This window comes from Galleria mellonella, unplaced genomic scaffold, assembly GCF_026898425.1.
Source record: "Galleria mellonella isolate WM207_F2 unplaced genomic scaffold, CSIRO_AGI_GalMel_v1 utg21, whole genome shotgun sequence".
Taxonomy (NCBI): Eukaryota; Metazoa; Arthropoda; class Insecta; order Lepidoptera; family Pyralidae; genus Galleria; species Galleria mellonella.
The window spans coordinates 3,695,766-3,712,486 of NW_026442037.1; the positions used below are offsets into that span (position 1 = coordinate 3,695,766).

Below are 16,721 nucleotides of genomic sequence, written 5' to 3' on the forward strand. Positions count from 1 at the left end.
TTCAATTGTCAATCACAACAACGGGATTCAAAGCAATTAATAACAATTCAAATTAATGCTCATTGACAGGCCATCGAAGATATTAATTGAAAGTTTTGCTCGGTCATTGCCAATAGCGTCGGCCATTTATACTGTGAGGTCAAGGGCGCCAACATTGATGCATCGATTGTAAATATTATTTCAGCCGTTAACTGTCCACTGCTGGACTTGAGCCTTCCCCATAAGGGGAGTTTTGCCAGCAGGTGCCACGCTAGTCAGGCGGGTTGGTATTTTTTTTTATACAACTTAGAATGGCAAACTAGATGACGGCCCACCTGATGGAAAGTCGTAACCGTCGCTTATAGACATGAGCAGTACCATGGACATAACAGAGTATACTGTTTCGCCCATGATACCCCACATGCGTTGCCATTCCTGAGGACTCAGGTGTTATTCCTCTGTACCTAGTAAATTCACACCATATCCCACCCTTCAAACCGAAACACAGCCATGCAAACACAACTGCTTCACGGTTGAAACACGAATGGGACAGAGGTACCCAAGCAATCAACTTTTGTATAAAGTCTCCCTCTGGTAATCGCAGTTAGACTTTTAGAGATGTTTTAAGAGTGACGCTGCTGCCCATTTCTTACTCATGAAAATATTAAAACTCCATAATTGGTGTTATCGTATATAATCTATAAATATGTATGTATATTTATATAGTCATAATGTGCAGTACTTCTCTATGTGTATGTGTCGTGATTTGCAAGTCAATATCGATACGTACGTGTAATTGTTTATCTGCAACTATTTTCAATTTTTTCACCGCATAATTACATTTCTGTTCTGCCAAAGGTTGACTGCGAGAGAATGCTATATAGTATTAAGTCCGCCTTTTGTACCAGACTTTTTTTTTTGTAATATGATCAATAAAGAAAAAAATAAATAAATAATTTGCAATACTTGGGATATGGCGTGAATTTACTGTGTACAGAGGAATAACACCTGAGTCCTCAGGAATGGCAACGCACGGGGGGTATCATGGGCGAAACAGTATACTCTGTTATGTCCATGGTACTGCTCATGTCTATGGGCGACGGTTACCACTTTCCATCAGGTGGGTCGTCAGCATGTTTGCCATTCTAAGTTGTATAAAAAAAAAAAACTATTTGACTTGTCAATAATGAAACATTGGCAATTGTTATTGATCGTCACCACATGTAAGAAATGCGTTAGTAAATATTCAATCTAGAAGCACATATCACCATTTACTTTTTTCTTCATTTTAAAATACAAACGGCTTTGAATGTTTCAATGGAAATCCAACACATCCATCTAACTAATCTCGGGAATTCTAATAAAAGTAAACGACTACCCACTGGTCGACTACAAAGGCGGTGTTTTGTTTTTATTACGCACGCGTCGATTGAAGTGTGGTGGAAGCTGTTTTTTTTTAATGACTGATAATGGGTATGGTAACTCCGCCTGCGCTATCGGTATACACTGGCGGGGCACCAGTGAGAGATGACAGATGAGCATGAAAGCAGGTCAGTTAGCTCATCCTCACGAATTGAACTAGAATTAACCACGATGGTTTCCAGGGAACCACGTGGAGGTCCACCTGACAGGGTATGTTGCTAGTAATGGGTTTATTCGACTCCGTTACTAACAATCCCTTTCTCCCCAGTTGAAGCTGTTATCATTCAGCGTGCCGTATCTCTATAAAATGTTAAAAATGAAAACTTACTAGAGGGATACTTTGTACAAAAGTCGTTTTCATACCATCTATGTTTATGCTTTAAAACAGCTATGTTTTTATTTTATTTTTTATGCAACTTAGAATGCCAAACAAGCTGACGGTCCACCTGATGGAAAGTGGTAACCGTCGCCTGTAGACATGAGCAGTACCATGGACATAACAGAGTATACTGTTTCGCCCATGATACCTCCCACGCGGTGCCATTCCTGAGGACTCAGGTGTTATTTCTCTGTACCGTGTTCATATTCCGTTTGATCTGAAAGGTTATATACCACCTTTCAGCAGTGAAATTACAAGGTACAGAGTAATGTCAGAGTCCTGAGGAATGCTATATAAATATCCCATATTACTCGCCAGAAATATAGCTTACTATAGGTGAAAATATTTTTAATATCGTTTAAGTATTTTTTGAGGTTATTAATTACAAACAACCAATCAAATCTTTCCTATTTGTTATATTATTATAGACTAGCGATCCAACCCGGCTTCGCACGAGTGGACAGAATTTTTGAAAATCAACACATATAATAATAAAGTTACAGACAATTCCAGTTGAATTGTCTGTAACTTTTCGGTCGGTTATTTTATAGTATTTTATATGTGATTTTTATAGATTGATATAAGTTTTTTATTTATGTACCGATTGAAATAAAACAAACGCTAGATGTTTAATAGAGCAAACTGCAACGCATTAGTAAAAATCGTATTGAAATCGGTTATGCCGTTTTTGAGATTAGCGTGCACAAATTTACAGACATACAGGCAAACAGAGACATATAGGGAGACCGAGATATAATTACGTCAGGCAGATCAAGGAAGAAGTTGGTGTGGTGTCGTATCAAGAGGTGAAGAGACTCGCTGAAAATCGTAGTGAGTGGCAAGAGCTCCACCGACAAGAGCGCAGCTCTTAAATAGGATAGATAGATAGATAGACAGGCAAACAGACAAAAATTTTAAAAAACATATTGTTTTTTTGCTTGTATAAACCAAGTCAAGTCCTTACCACATCTATTATCAAAAATTTAAGTTTATGTATTTAATATTATTTTATTTTTATTTGTTATATATAAGCATAATATTAATCTGATTATATCGCAAAAAATCAGAGTAATTGGAATTTAAATTTAAAAAATAAATACAAATATATAAGAAATATAACGAGTAAAGATAAACTATTAAATATAATAGAAAATAAAAAAGGACAGAGAAGAATTTCCTCCTTGTTCCTTAATGAAAAATATATATTTTTTTAAAGAAAATTATAACAAAAATCCATTCGTAATTCAGAATGTTCAACAGCAGTGTACTAACTATATCAGCTTATTAGATTTGCCGATACACGCGGCGTGTTGTTAGAAAATTCAACGCAGCAAGTTGTACCAGCGGAGGGCGGTGGAATGTTCACTCAATTAGTTAATTTTGTTAAATATCCTTGATTGAGCAGCGGTTGGCAATCAGCCATGCAAATTTCAGAGCCGCGTGCTCCCAAAATAGGATTTTACTAAACGCTCATCTATTTATACTGATGATTTGTTGTATTCTGTTGAAATTTTGGCGATTCTTTCCCCGTTTCGGGTTTGTGGCCACAACAGCATTTGTATGCGGATCACTTGCGTTTCGAGTTGCGGCTTTGCCATTGTTGTAACGTTTCCGGACGTTTCTGGACTTAAAATCTATTTATGAACACTTAAAACGTAGCAGAGGTATTTTCTACATCTTTCAAATAGAAGGTTCGAAATGAGACTTTTTTTTTATGGAAATTAGAATTACGACCAACCAGATAGCCCATGTAAGATGTAATAAAATGAAGACCCGAGCGCCAGCAGTCAACGAGTATATTGTTGAGGAGTATGATGGAATGATAAATAAATTATTGACATTATAAAAATAAATTGCTTCTGTATATTTGATAGGAAATTATGCAATGAAAAGAAACAAAAGAAGAACAGTGGTGTTGATAAAATAAAAGAATATATATCTTTTAAAGTACACCAAAAAGGTTGCATTCTTCAACATATATTGAAAAGATTGCTCTCAGCAATAAGACTGCCTTACTGTACTTATACAATTGTATCGTTGAGTTTGTAAATTGCCTTGCTTATTTCCTATATTGTATAATGCAAATAAAGTATACTCATTCATTCATTCATTCATATATTTATAACAATAATATATTTACATGTCCAAAATTCTAAAATGCACATGCCGTATTATCCTCAAATGCATGCGCTCCTTTCTAAACAAGATGGACTATGCGAGACCCACGCAAATTGGGAGTCCTTAAAGCGGACGTCGTAACAAGAACGGTTAGGATAGATTCATAGATTTTTTACCCAAAATTGCGAAAAAGGTACATCGTTGCTGTATCCCTCGTCTTTATTCTCAAGTATTACTTTTCTGGAGCGTAAAATGTACACTGTAATTGCTTTGTTACACGTTCATCTAAAGTTTATAAAATCAAAGACAGCTAAATCCAAGTCTGTTAAATGTTTAGGAAACTGTAGAAACTAATACATATTTTGTCAAGAATATGGAACGATCATCTATATTTTTTGAACCAGATTGAAAAAAATAAATTGAATATTAGTAATGATTTGAATTTTAATTAATAAAACTCCTTCTATATTTGAGTACAGAGTGAAAATGAAATCGACTTTATGGCGTTTCCTAGGAATATGTTCAAAATGAACCTTTTTACATACATTGACCATTCTAGTTTTTTTTTTTATAAAAAAAAGTTAATAAACAAATGAATTTAAAACAAAATATCAAGTCAACAGACGGCATTTTTACTTACAATTAATATACATAATAAATAAACATATGTATAACAAGAATCAGCATATTTTATAAACATAAGTCTTTGATTTTATAGTATTCATATATAGGCGAGCGTAATTTTCAAAACGTAAAACAGTCTTGCAAGCTTGAAAAGCAGCAACTTGCTTGATAGCAAAAATACGGGAATACAGAAGCCATTGCATGTGCCTTTTTTATAATCTCTATCTGATAGACTTTTTTTTTATACAACTTAGAATGGCAAACAAGCTGACGGCCCACCTGATGGAAAATGGTAACCGTCGCCTATAGACATGAGCAGTACCATGGACATAACAGAGTATACTGTTTCGCCCATGATATCCTCCATGCGTTGCCATTCCTGAGGACTCAGGTGTTATTCCTCTGTACCCTGTAAATTCACGCCATATCCCACCCTTCAAATCGAAACACAGCCATGCAAACACAACTGCTTCACGGTTGAAACACGAATGGGACAGTCTTTATATTTATACAAACAATACAATACAAATAATAATAGCATATAGAGATTTTTGCCCGTTCTTGTAAGCTAAAATTAAATTCCGAATGAGAGGTAGAAACCTAAAAAACGACTATTCAAAAGTACATGTTTACTTGATTAAAAAAATCTTATTACTTAATTAATCAGATTTCGTGAAAATATCATGTAAATTAAGGTAACATTTAAAAAAGAGAGTGGAGTTGAAAGCTTTTTTTTTTTATGTCGATCGAAAATTGTAATGGATGTCTGACAAAAATATTTCCATATCTGAAGCATTACGAGTTTCGATAACTCCCAAAAGGGGAACGAGACGAAATACGTTTAATGGAGATAGTGGAATGAGTATGATGCCTTATCATACGATTGGGGGCACCATAAATTGGATATTGATATCGTGAAGAATAATAAATCTGAATGGGATTACAGATAGGAAATAAAATGTAAGAAAATCGAAACGATTCGGTGGTGTCACGAGATTTTAATCGTAAAATTTTGCGAATCGAAATTTTACCATTTTGATAGTCGGTCTTTTCGACTTTCAAAAAGGGGAAAGCTTCTCTGTTCGGTGTATTTTTTTTATGTTTGTTACCTCATAACTCCGTCATTTATAAACCGATTAGGAAACTTTTTTATTTTCATTATTCCATAGAGATTTTATCAAAATTGTTTCAGCAGATTAGTTTTTGAATACAAATGACTGATTTTGTCATGATGTTAGTTTTTATTTTTTTTTTTTTATTTTTACAATCTTAATATTACGATGGCATTTCTTATATTTCAAATTCTTATTTCGTTCATTTCTGAAAATTCAATAAAGAATTAAATTAAAATTATCTTTATTTAAATAGACTTGTTTATAAGCATTTTTAAATCGTCAATTTTTTTTTTAATCTACTGCAGGGTTCTAAAGGTAGTAAGTTATTTGTTGAGAAGAGCCCGCAAGATACTTAACTGTTACTCTTTTAATTCTCTGTTAACGTTATGAGTTAAATGTACTATGTCTAAATTTACATGGTCGTTAAAAGCCCGTGCATAATCGACTAACACCATGCACATTTGTTATTCAAGTAATCGTTTAGAGTGTAATAGGTTTTGTTCAATAAGTGTTTTTTAATAACAGTTTTAAACTTATTAAAGGGTAGATCCAAAATATCCTTCGGTACATTAGTATAATATTTAATGCGAATTCCCAAAAAAGACCTGTCAAAGTAAGTAACTGGCTATTCTAAAAGAACATTTGAAATATATTTTAAAACTTAAGTTTACATGAAAATTATGTCATTCGTTCATTATGGTTAACTTTTTTTTTTATACCACTGAGGTGGCAAACAAGCATACGGCCCACCTGATGGTAAGCGGTTACCGTAGCCTATGAACGCTTGCAATACCAGAGGTATTACGCGACCCTGAAGAAACCTCTTTACCCCCCTTTTGAAGAACTCCATGCTGTAGTCTCTTGGGAAAACCTCGGCAGGGAGCTCATTCCATAACCTGAGTGTTCGTGGGAGAAAGCATTTCTAAAACCGCGTTGTACGCGACCATTTAGGCTGTAAGATATGAGGGTGAACTCCCTGTCGATGGCGAGCCGTACGATCATAGAAAGTGGCCGTAGGCATCATATTGAATAATTCCTCTGAGCACAAACCTTTGTATAAGCATTAGAACACGCAGAATGAGGCAAAATCTCTCCTAAAACTAAAGTATTTTTCATAAATATGATAGATTGATATAGATAGATACTTTTTACTGTTTCCTTCAAAAGATTAGTAAACTATTTACTTATTTATCGTGCCATTGTTATAAGCTACTCGCTCGCAAAATATCAAAATTGAAATTGTTTTATTTTAGAGGAAATAATATTGTTTTATAATGTAACTTTTAAATTTTTATATGACCTTAGGGCAATAAACATATAATTTAAACTTAATTATTTGAAAAAAACCATAGTTTAACTAAGATTATGAGTTTCGGGGATCTAAACTTTATCCGAGTGAATAAGAAAACACAAAGACCTTATCTCTAATACAAAAGAAAAGGGCCCCCTAATATTTCCTCCTGAATTTACAAGGCCCCCCCGGACTTTTCTTATAAAATTTCTGCGCGCCCCGGTAGACAAAGCTTAGCTAGTTATAACTTGGCCGTTACCCGCGGTATTTCCTCAATTAATCCCATCTCTTAGATAAGGCTGTTTCGAGTCAAGTCGGGATCTAAGCAATCTTCACGGTTCACTTGTCAAAGTAAGAAAAGGGTCGGAAGGAGACTTCAACAATGCTTGTTATATTAGAATCAAGAGTCTAATGATATCATTTTAAATATGCGCTTTAAAGATTGAAAGATCATGGTATCAGACGGTTGTCAAGCTAGATTTCTTTATAATAGTTTCAGATAAGGAATTAATTATAATTTTTGTTCTATTAATTATGATACGAAGTCTTTTTTTTCCTTCGGGTTTATGAATACATTAATTAACACTAGGGACAAAAGTCCCTAAATAAATAAAGATAAAAAAAATATATATTAAACACAAATTGGTTTATATTGGGTAATTTTTTTTATACAACTTAGAATGGCAAACAAGCTAACGGCCCACCCGATGGAAAGTGGTAACCGTCGCCTATAGACACGAGCAGTACCATGGACATAACAGAGTATACTGTTTCGCCCATGATACTCCCCATGCGTTGCCATTCCTGAGGACTCAGGTGTTATTCCTCTGTACCCTGTAAATTCACGTCATATCCCACCCTTCAAACCGAAACACAGCCATTGCAAACACAACTGCTTCACGGTTGAAACACGAATGGGACAGAGGTACCCAAGCAATCGACTTTTGTACAAAGTCTCCCTCTGGTAAAAGAATTATACAAATTGTTCCATAATCAAATATTCAGATGAATTAAAAATCTTATTCTTTGGAAAGTCCCTTAATTACTAAAGTAAATTCCGTATAACTAAACGTTTGTTATTACTACAGAATCTGCATTTATAATTTGTATTTGTATTGAGAATTTCCAGTAAATTGGTGTCTCAATCGAATAATTCACATAAAGTTGGAGCTTGTTTGATCGAGTTTCTATTTGAGTTAGTTTTGGGAATATTAAGGATTGTTTATATTAATTATTGATTTTGCCTATTTCAATACTTATATACAAGCTAAATACGAGCAATTATATAGAGGTGTTCCTATTTTTTTTACACGAAACTCAAAAAATTACAGCAACACAAAGAACTATGGAAAGAATATTAATATTGGGATTAAGAAAAATACACGAAGGAATAGAGGACTTTGAAGGGTCTTAAACATTCTAAAAAGTTCTTAAATGACAATGTCGAAGGATGGGATAAACTCATCTACAGCGGTGGCAGACAACAGGCAAGACTCATTATGGGTGCCTTAACTGGACATATGACAATAAGGCATATACTACACAAGATGGGTCTATCTTCGGACACACTGTGCAGACTGTGCGGGGAGAAATCGGAATCCATGGAACACTTGATGTGCAACTGTGATTCGTGTTGTGGGAGATGACATTGAATTTACAGGGTACAGAGGAATAACACCTGAGTCCTCAGGAATGGCAACGCATGGGAGGTATCATGGGCGAAACAGTATACTCTGTTATGTCCATGGTACTGCTTATGTCTATAGGCGACGGTTACCACTTTCCATCAGGTGGGCTGTCAGTTTGTTTGCCATTCTAAGTTGCATAAAAAAAACATAGAATAAATAATAGAATGGGATGGAATGTTTAAGAATACTGTGACTGATTATAGTTTTTTTTATCAATGTTTGTAATATTTTTTTTTATCTATTATAAACTTAAGTTTGAAAAAAGCAACAGCTGAGTTTCTTGTTAGTTCTCAGCGGAAAGACTGAAAAAAAAAGGCTCTTAAAAATTGTTATAATTAAGTTTAATTGAATAAATAATACATATATTTATTTATTGATGGTGCAGATTATATTTGGATTGAAAATGTATATTAAATAATCTATGGATTCAATAGTTACGAGTCTATTTTTTACGCGAAATACGTATATTTCATTTTTTATTTTTTAACAGCCGTTTACTATTCCGATACTATTCAGATATTTAACATTCCTATATGCGAAAAAAAATATATATATTGCACTCGTAAATGTCAACAGAAACTAATACACTGGAGATTCGAACGAAACGATCCGGTGACGTACACCGACAGGGGTCGCTAGCATCGCCAACATTTGCTTTTATTTCATTCAACAACTCGTTTAGTCGTGTGACTGACAATCAATCTCAGTCAATATGTGGGACAAAGGATCGTTGTGCCCTCGCCCTGTCGCTGCGTAATGAAATTTCTCTGCGAATTTTTGCAATACGCGACAAACAGTGTTTTGTGCTAAACAACTATGGGAGCCAATATTTGGCTGCTCGTGACAGACATATGTCGTTGTTGGATGCCGTTGTGAGTGTTGTGATACACTTGTATTTACATGTTTTTTTTATTTATTTATTTATTTATTTATTTATTTTTTAGAAAACGTACAGTTGAATTACAGTCAATACATAATCAAATTTATATCTATGTTAAGCCATGAATCGTTTTCACATTTGCGTGATGACAATGATCGGTTTTTATATATGCAAAATACATACATACACATACATACATACATTCATACACATATATATACATACACATAAACATATATACATATACACACACACACACACACACACACACACACACACACACATACACATACACACGCATACATACACACATCTATAATAATTAAAAAGTTATAAATTTTGATGAGACATCTTTTAGCTTGATATATAATAACAAAATGTTCAAGATTAGACATTATAGTTGTTTTAATAAAAGTTAAATTTTTCGCACTTGCAATATTAGAACCATAGATATAGACCGTTTAACCGCTAGAAGGTCAAACATTCAAATTTTGTTAACGGATAGAACTACACGCACTTTTGTATTTATTTTAATTTATTATAAAACTTGAGGCACGGACAAGCATTTCATTTCAACCAAGAGCTTCTCACCTTCAAGCGCAAACATACGTGTTTTGGACCTTCGTTGCCGAATAATAATACGAAAAGTACGAGTCAGCGACCATTGGACTCATCGTATGCCAATTCATCGCACAAGTTTTGGACTACGAGAAGTGAGAAGACATCTAGTAAGGATCGAGGTTAAGGCGTCGGAGGAGCAGCAGCAGACAGCAATCGTCCATAAGCGCATTCCGGAACGGTCTGCCATCCTCCCTAACCCCATCTCCTTCGCTTCAATTGTGTCACACCGTGCCTTTAGTCACGTTACAGTTCTTGTGTTTAGCAATAAGAAGCAGCTTTGTGTCGCAGCTAGCACAGGCTGATCTTACAGACCAAGAATCAAACGTAAGTACCTTCATAATTTGCCAAAATGAGTATAAATGAGGCTAGTGTTAAAATAAATCGTGAAAGATCCCCTAATAGGCTAGTCGCTAATAATGAAAACGATAATGAATTGCTAAAGGATCTAGTCAAGACGCGTGGCATATTAAAAAGCAGGCTTACTAAATTTTCTAATGCCGTTAGTGATATTACCCTCGAACAATTAACTAATCAAAAATGCGCCGATGTAAAATTACGCATGCAAGGTGTTACGAGCTTATTTACAGAGTTTAGCGATGTTCAAACAAAAATCGAAAAAATTGTACGAGATTCAGATTTAGATTCGCAGCTGACGCAACGAGAATTGTTTGAAGATTGCTATTATCATGCACTAGCTCAAGCTGAATGTTTGCTCAAATCGGTAGAGGTCACTAGCGCGTCCAGTAAGGGCAGTAAAAGGACGTCACAGTCTATAAAACTTCCGACCATCTCCCTACCTGTATATGATGGAACGTATGAGCATTGGATCGAATACAGAGACATTTTTCTATCTCTAGTACACAATTCCGATGAAATTAGTGATATTCAGAAATTCCACTACCTAAAATCGTCACTAAAGGGAAGCGCGGAGTTAGTTATCGATTCCTTAGAATTCTCTGCTAGTAACTATGTGGTAGCATGGGAACTACTTCTCAATAGATACAACAATAGCAGTCTGTTGGTGCATAACCACGTTAAGGCCTTATTCACTATTCAAAACTTTCTAAGGAATCACCACATGCACTCAGAAAACTGACAGATTTTATTCTTAGAAATTTACGCGCATTAAAAATATTAGGTGAGCCTACTGAGTACTGGGATACGTTAATTATATTTATTATAACGTCTAAGTTAGATGAAACCACCGAACGTGAATGGGAACAATTTAAATGCACCACACGAAAATATATTAATGATATTTCTTCACTGAAGGTAGATGATTTACTCATGTTCCTCAGAGACAAGGCTGACATGTTGGAAACATTGCTAGTTTCACACAGAGTTAACAGTGACGTTAAAACTCAAAACGCGACTTTACAACAATCGTCACATTATCCGTCACATAAAACATCACATCATAAAGTGCACTGCAATATTTCCACCAATAAGTCACAGCAAGGTCGAATCACGTCTACTAAAAAATCGTGTTTAATGTGTAACGCCGATCATCCACTTTATTCATGTCAAACATTTTTGGACACTAACTTAGACGCTAAACTGCAATTTATAACCGCAAATAAATTATGTGAGAACTGTTTACGTCCAGGGCATTCAGTTAGTATGTGCAAATTTGGACCTTGCAGACTGTGTTTTAAAAAACACAACACGCTTATTCATAATAACGTGACTGATCGAGTAGCGGTCGTATCAATGCATCTAGCCGACAACGAAACCCCGGGTTCTAGTCAAATCGCACCGCCCGCGCAGTCCATCCCCGCGCAAATTCATTCGTCTCGAGTAAACAGTACACACATAGATAATTTTAATTTAATTCACAAACAATCTACTATGCGACCCGTTTTATTGTCTACAGCTATAGTCGAGATAGCCGATAGGTACAATAAGTTTCACTTAGCACGCGCGCTTCTCGACTGTGGTAGTCAACATTGTTTTATTTCTAAACCACTATGCGATTTAATTAATATAAATTTAATACAGTCCACTTGCGAAATTCGAGGTGTCGGCAACACAGTAACAACGTCATCACAGATATGTGATATCGAGATCAAATCACGCATTGACAATTACTCCGCACGCATTAAATGTTTTGTGTTGCCGCACATTACATCTACGCTACCTACTGCGATGTATAGTCAACGCGCGCAGTCTTTTATGATACCTGACTATATACAGCTGGCTGATCCACAATATTATGAATCTCAAAATATTGATATTTTAATAGGCGCAGACTTATTTTGGGACTTATTATGCGAAGGTAAAATGAGATTACCCAATGGACCCTTTTTACAAAATACAAGGTTAGGTTGGATTATTTCAGGGCCTATTGAGTTTAACACGCACAATATCAATACGTCTGTCCAATGTAACTTCACTCAATCCATTGACACTCAGTTACGACGGTTTTGGGAGTTAGAAGAGGTGCCTAAAACTAGTGACATACAGACTGACGAAGAACGCTCTTGTGAGGAAGCTTTCATTCGTACTACCACGCGCAATAGTGACGGAAGGTTTTGCGTCAGCTTGCCACTGAAACAGTCGCCATCTGTTTTGGGTGAATCTTTGTCACAAGCTGAACGTCGTTTTTTGGCACTAGAGAGGCGATTAGAACGTAATTCTAACTATAAAAAATTATATATTGAATTTATACACGAATACATCGAATTAGGTCATATGACGCGAGTAACTTCATATGGAACCCCACACTATTTCTTACCTCATCACGGCGTGTATCGTGAGCACAGCAGCACAACAAAACTTCGCGTGGTGTTCGATGCAAGTGCCGCCACAAGTAGTGGAGTGTCTTTAAATGACATTCAACAAGTCGGACCTCCTTTGCAGCGTGATTTAGTTGACATCCTGCTTCGTTTCAGACAACATAGATACACTGCTTGTGCAGACGTCGAAAAGATGTACAGGCAGTGTCTCTTAAACGAATTACAACGCGATCTCCAGTTGATTGTGTGGCGTGACAATCCATCTGAACCGTTAGGTATTTACCGACTGAACACGGTAACGTATGGGACAGCCTCCGCACCGTTTCTTAGTGTTAGGTGTCTAAAGCAGCTGGCACTCGAATGTAAGGACTCAGCCGTCCAACAAATAATTTTAAATGATTTTTATGTAGATGATATGATTACAGGTTCAGATGACAAGGAGGAGTTGCTTGTACTCTGTAAGAAGGTCACTGATGTCTTAAGTTCTGGTGGATTTCACTTAAGAAAATGGATATTTAATTTTAAATGTGATGAATTGTTGGTTCATCAAATTCCAAATAATAACGCATCACAGGAATTAACATTAGGAGAAAATGTTCAGTGCAAGACATTAGGTCTTGGATGGTACTATGCATCAGACGAGTTTTATTTTAATACTCAAGTTAAAGTTGATACGTACAAGATTAGTAAACGAACCATTTTATCGCACGTTTCTCAAATATTTGATCCATTGGGATTATTAAGTCCGACCATTATAATAGCCAAAGTTTTATTGCAAAAACTATGGTTATTACAACTAGGATGGGATGATGAGGTACCGCGAGACGTGTTGCGCGCATGGACCGTATTTGTAAAGGGCTTATCAATGCTTAATACCATCCGCATACCCCGTCATGTTACAGCTAACGAAGCGATATGTACAGAGCTACACATCTTTACCGATGCATCGCAGACTGCATACGGCGCTTGCATCTACGTTCGAACAGTAACTAATAACGGACTTGTATCGGTAAAATTGTTATGTTCAAAGGGTAAGGTTGCACCTTTAAAACCTGTCAGTATCCCGCGACTAGAATTATGCGGAGCTTTACTTGGGGCTCGACTTTATGATAAAGTAATTAAATCACTTCGTCGTCATTTTGATAACATCATGTTCTGGACTGACTCGACCATAGTACTAGGATGGTTACACATGTCGCCTAATTTACAAAAAACTTTTGTACAAAATAGAACGGCAGAAATACATGAGTTGGTGAAGGAACTTCCATGGCGTCATGTCAGTGGGAAGGAAAAGCTGATCTGGTCTCGCGTGGTGTTCAGATGGAGGACCTTTCATCTTCTACTTTATGGTGGGAAGGCCCATTTTTTCTTCGTCACACTAACTTCAGTTGCAATAATGTACCGTTAAATTCATTTGACTCTCAGCAACTATTGCCTGAGCTGAAATCCAGTGTGACGCATTCCTACGCTACTGATCAAGACTGCGAACGTACATTATTTCCATTTGTTAGATTTTCTCAATATAGTCGCATGAGACGAACTGTCGCGTATATACAACGTTTTATTCATAATACGCGCAATAAAAATACTCAACGGTCAGGTACTCTCACTGTCGATGAATTGAGGGAATCTGATATAACTTTGGCTCGACTGTCTCAACTAGAATCGTTTCCAGATGAGTATAGGTTACTCACAAATAATAGTACTCTAGTTAATAAGCATAATTTGTCTAAATTAAATTTATTTATTGATAAAAATAAACTAATTCGTGTTGGTGGTCGGATTGTAAATTCTCCCGACTTTAATTTTGATAAAAAACATCCGATTTTAATTTCATCTAAACATATTTTCTCCCTACTACTATTCAGACACGAACACAAGCAGTTGTTGCACGCAGCTCCACAGGCGCTTCTTTATAACTTACGTGAAACGTGGTGGCCAATTGGCGGTAGAAACTTAGCAAGGAAGGTTGTTTATGATTGCATTATTTGTAAACGCTTGAGAGGTATGACCCCTACTCCCCTTATGGGAGATTTACCAAAGGAACGTTTAACTTCGGGCTTTCCTTTTATGCGTTCTGGGGTGGACTACGCCGGACCAATGCTCATACTTAATCGTAAGGGTAAAGGTGCTAGGACGACAAAATGCTATGTGTGCTTATTTATTTGTTTTGTAACGCGCGCTGTACATTTAGAACTCGTCAGTGACTTATCAACAGATGCATATTTATTAGCGTTAAAGAGATTTATATCTAGGCGTGGCAACCCATGTGAGATTTTTTCTGATAATGGTAGAAATTTTGTTGGATTGATGAATGACTTTAAACATTTTTTAGCTAATTGTTCGTCACAGATTATAGAATATGCCACGGCTCAGAATATTCAATTCACATTCATACCGCCTTATGCGCCTCATTTTGGCGGATTATGGGAAGCTGGAATTCGGTCCTGTAAGAATATTTTACGTCGTATAGTAGGAAACGCGCACTTAACCTACGAGGAGTTCAGTACAGTGTTGACACAAATTGAAGCGGTCCTGAACTCCCGTCCTTTAAGCCCTATGTCCTCAGATCCACAAGATTTGTCGCCTCTTAGTCCAGGCCATTTTCTGGTGGGACGTCCACTTACTGCGCCTGCTAGTGATGACTTCACTGAGACGCCTGTTCATCGACTGACACGTTATCAACGAGTTGAGCAGATTCGACAGCAATTTTGGTCCCGTTGGGCGAAGGAATACGTGTCAGAACTTCAAATAAGGACTAAAGGAAGGAAGAACACACTTGAACTGCAGCCTGATATGCTAGTAGTTATTAAGGACGACAACCTACCGCCGCTAAAATGGCATCTCGGTCGAATAGTGAAGATCTTCCCTGGCAAAGACGGCATCACTAGAGTAGCCGATATTCGCACATCGTCAGGTGTCGTGAGACGCGCTTACAGCAAGATATGTCCCTTACTTGATGACTAATTCTAGTTTTGAAGTTTTAAAATTGAAAGCTGAAGCTTTCAAGGCCGGGGGCATGTTCAAGATTAGACATTATAGTTGTTTTAATAAAAGTTAAATTTTTCGCACTTGCAATATTAGAACCATAGATATAGACCGTTTAACCGCTAGAAGGTCAAACATTCAAATTTTGTTAACGGATAGAACTACACGCACTTTTGTATTTATTTTAATTTATTATAAAACTTGAGGCACGGACAAGCATTTCATTTCAACCAAGAGCTTCTCACCTTCAAGCGCAAACAAAAACAAAAGTAATATAAAGCAAAACAACATTACTAAAATAGTCAATTAGGTGCAGCAGGGCGAGAACCAAAGAATGATTTTGCCACCTGCAATTTAATTGCATGCGGCTTTGTGTGGAACAGATCAATATCATGGTCAAACAATAATTTGTTAAATTTAACTGGAGCTCTGCAGAAATATGAATTTCGCCTAAAGTTGGTTCTGTAACGCGGTACATACAAACACGGTGTTTTCCTCCGATTTCTAGTAGGAACAAAAAGGTTTATATTTTGAACCAGTTCAGGACAATTAATATCACCTCTTGCGATACTGACTAGCAATATTACATCTGCTATATCCCTTCTAGTTGCAAGAGGTAAAAAGTGAAATCGCTTACACCTGGATTCGTAGTTGGGATCATCAGTTCATCATTAATGGGTGACATCATTAATGGGTGACAATGGAATGGCGACCTCGCTTCCGCTATCGGTATACGCTGGCGAGGTATTAGAGATGATAGGTGAGGATGAAAGCAGGTCAGTTTTTTTTATTGGGTGATAATGGAATGGTAACCCCACCCGCGCTATGGGTATACACCGGTGGGACACCAATAAAGGATGATAGGTCAGTTAGCCCATCGT

The 16,721-nt window shown here is 36.4% G+C and overlaps 1 protein-coding gene across 1 annotated transcript; it reads left to right on the forward strand.

Annotated features, from left to right (window-relative positions):
- The first annotated feature begins 14,859 nt into the window (after positions 1-14,859).
- Positions 14,860-16,069, forward strand: LOC128200542 (uncharacterized). The gene has a single exon (XM_052894308.1). It carries the CDS (start codon positions 14,860-14,862, stop codon positions 15,817-15,819), a length of 960 nt encoding a protein of 319 aa, XP_052750268.1. The 3' UTR covers positions 15,820-16,069.
- Positions 16,070-16,721: the final 652 nt, after the last annotated feature.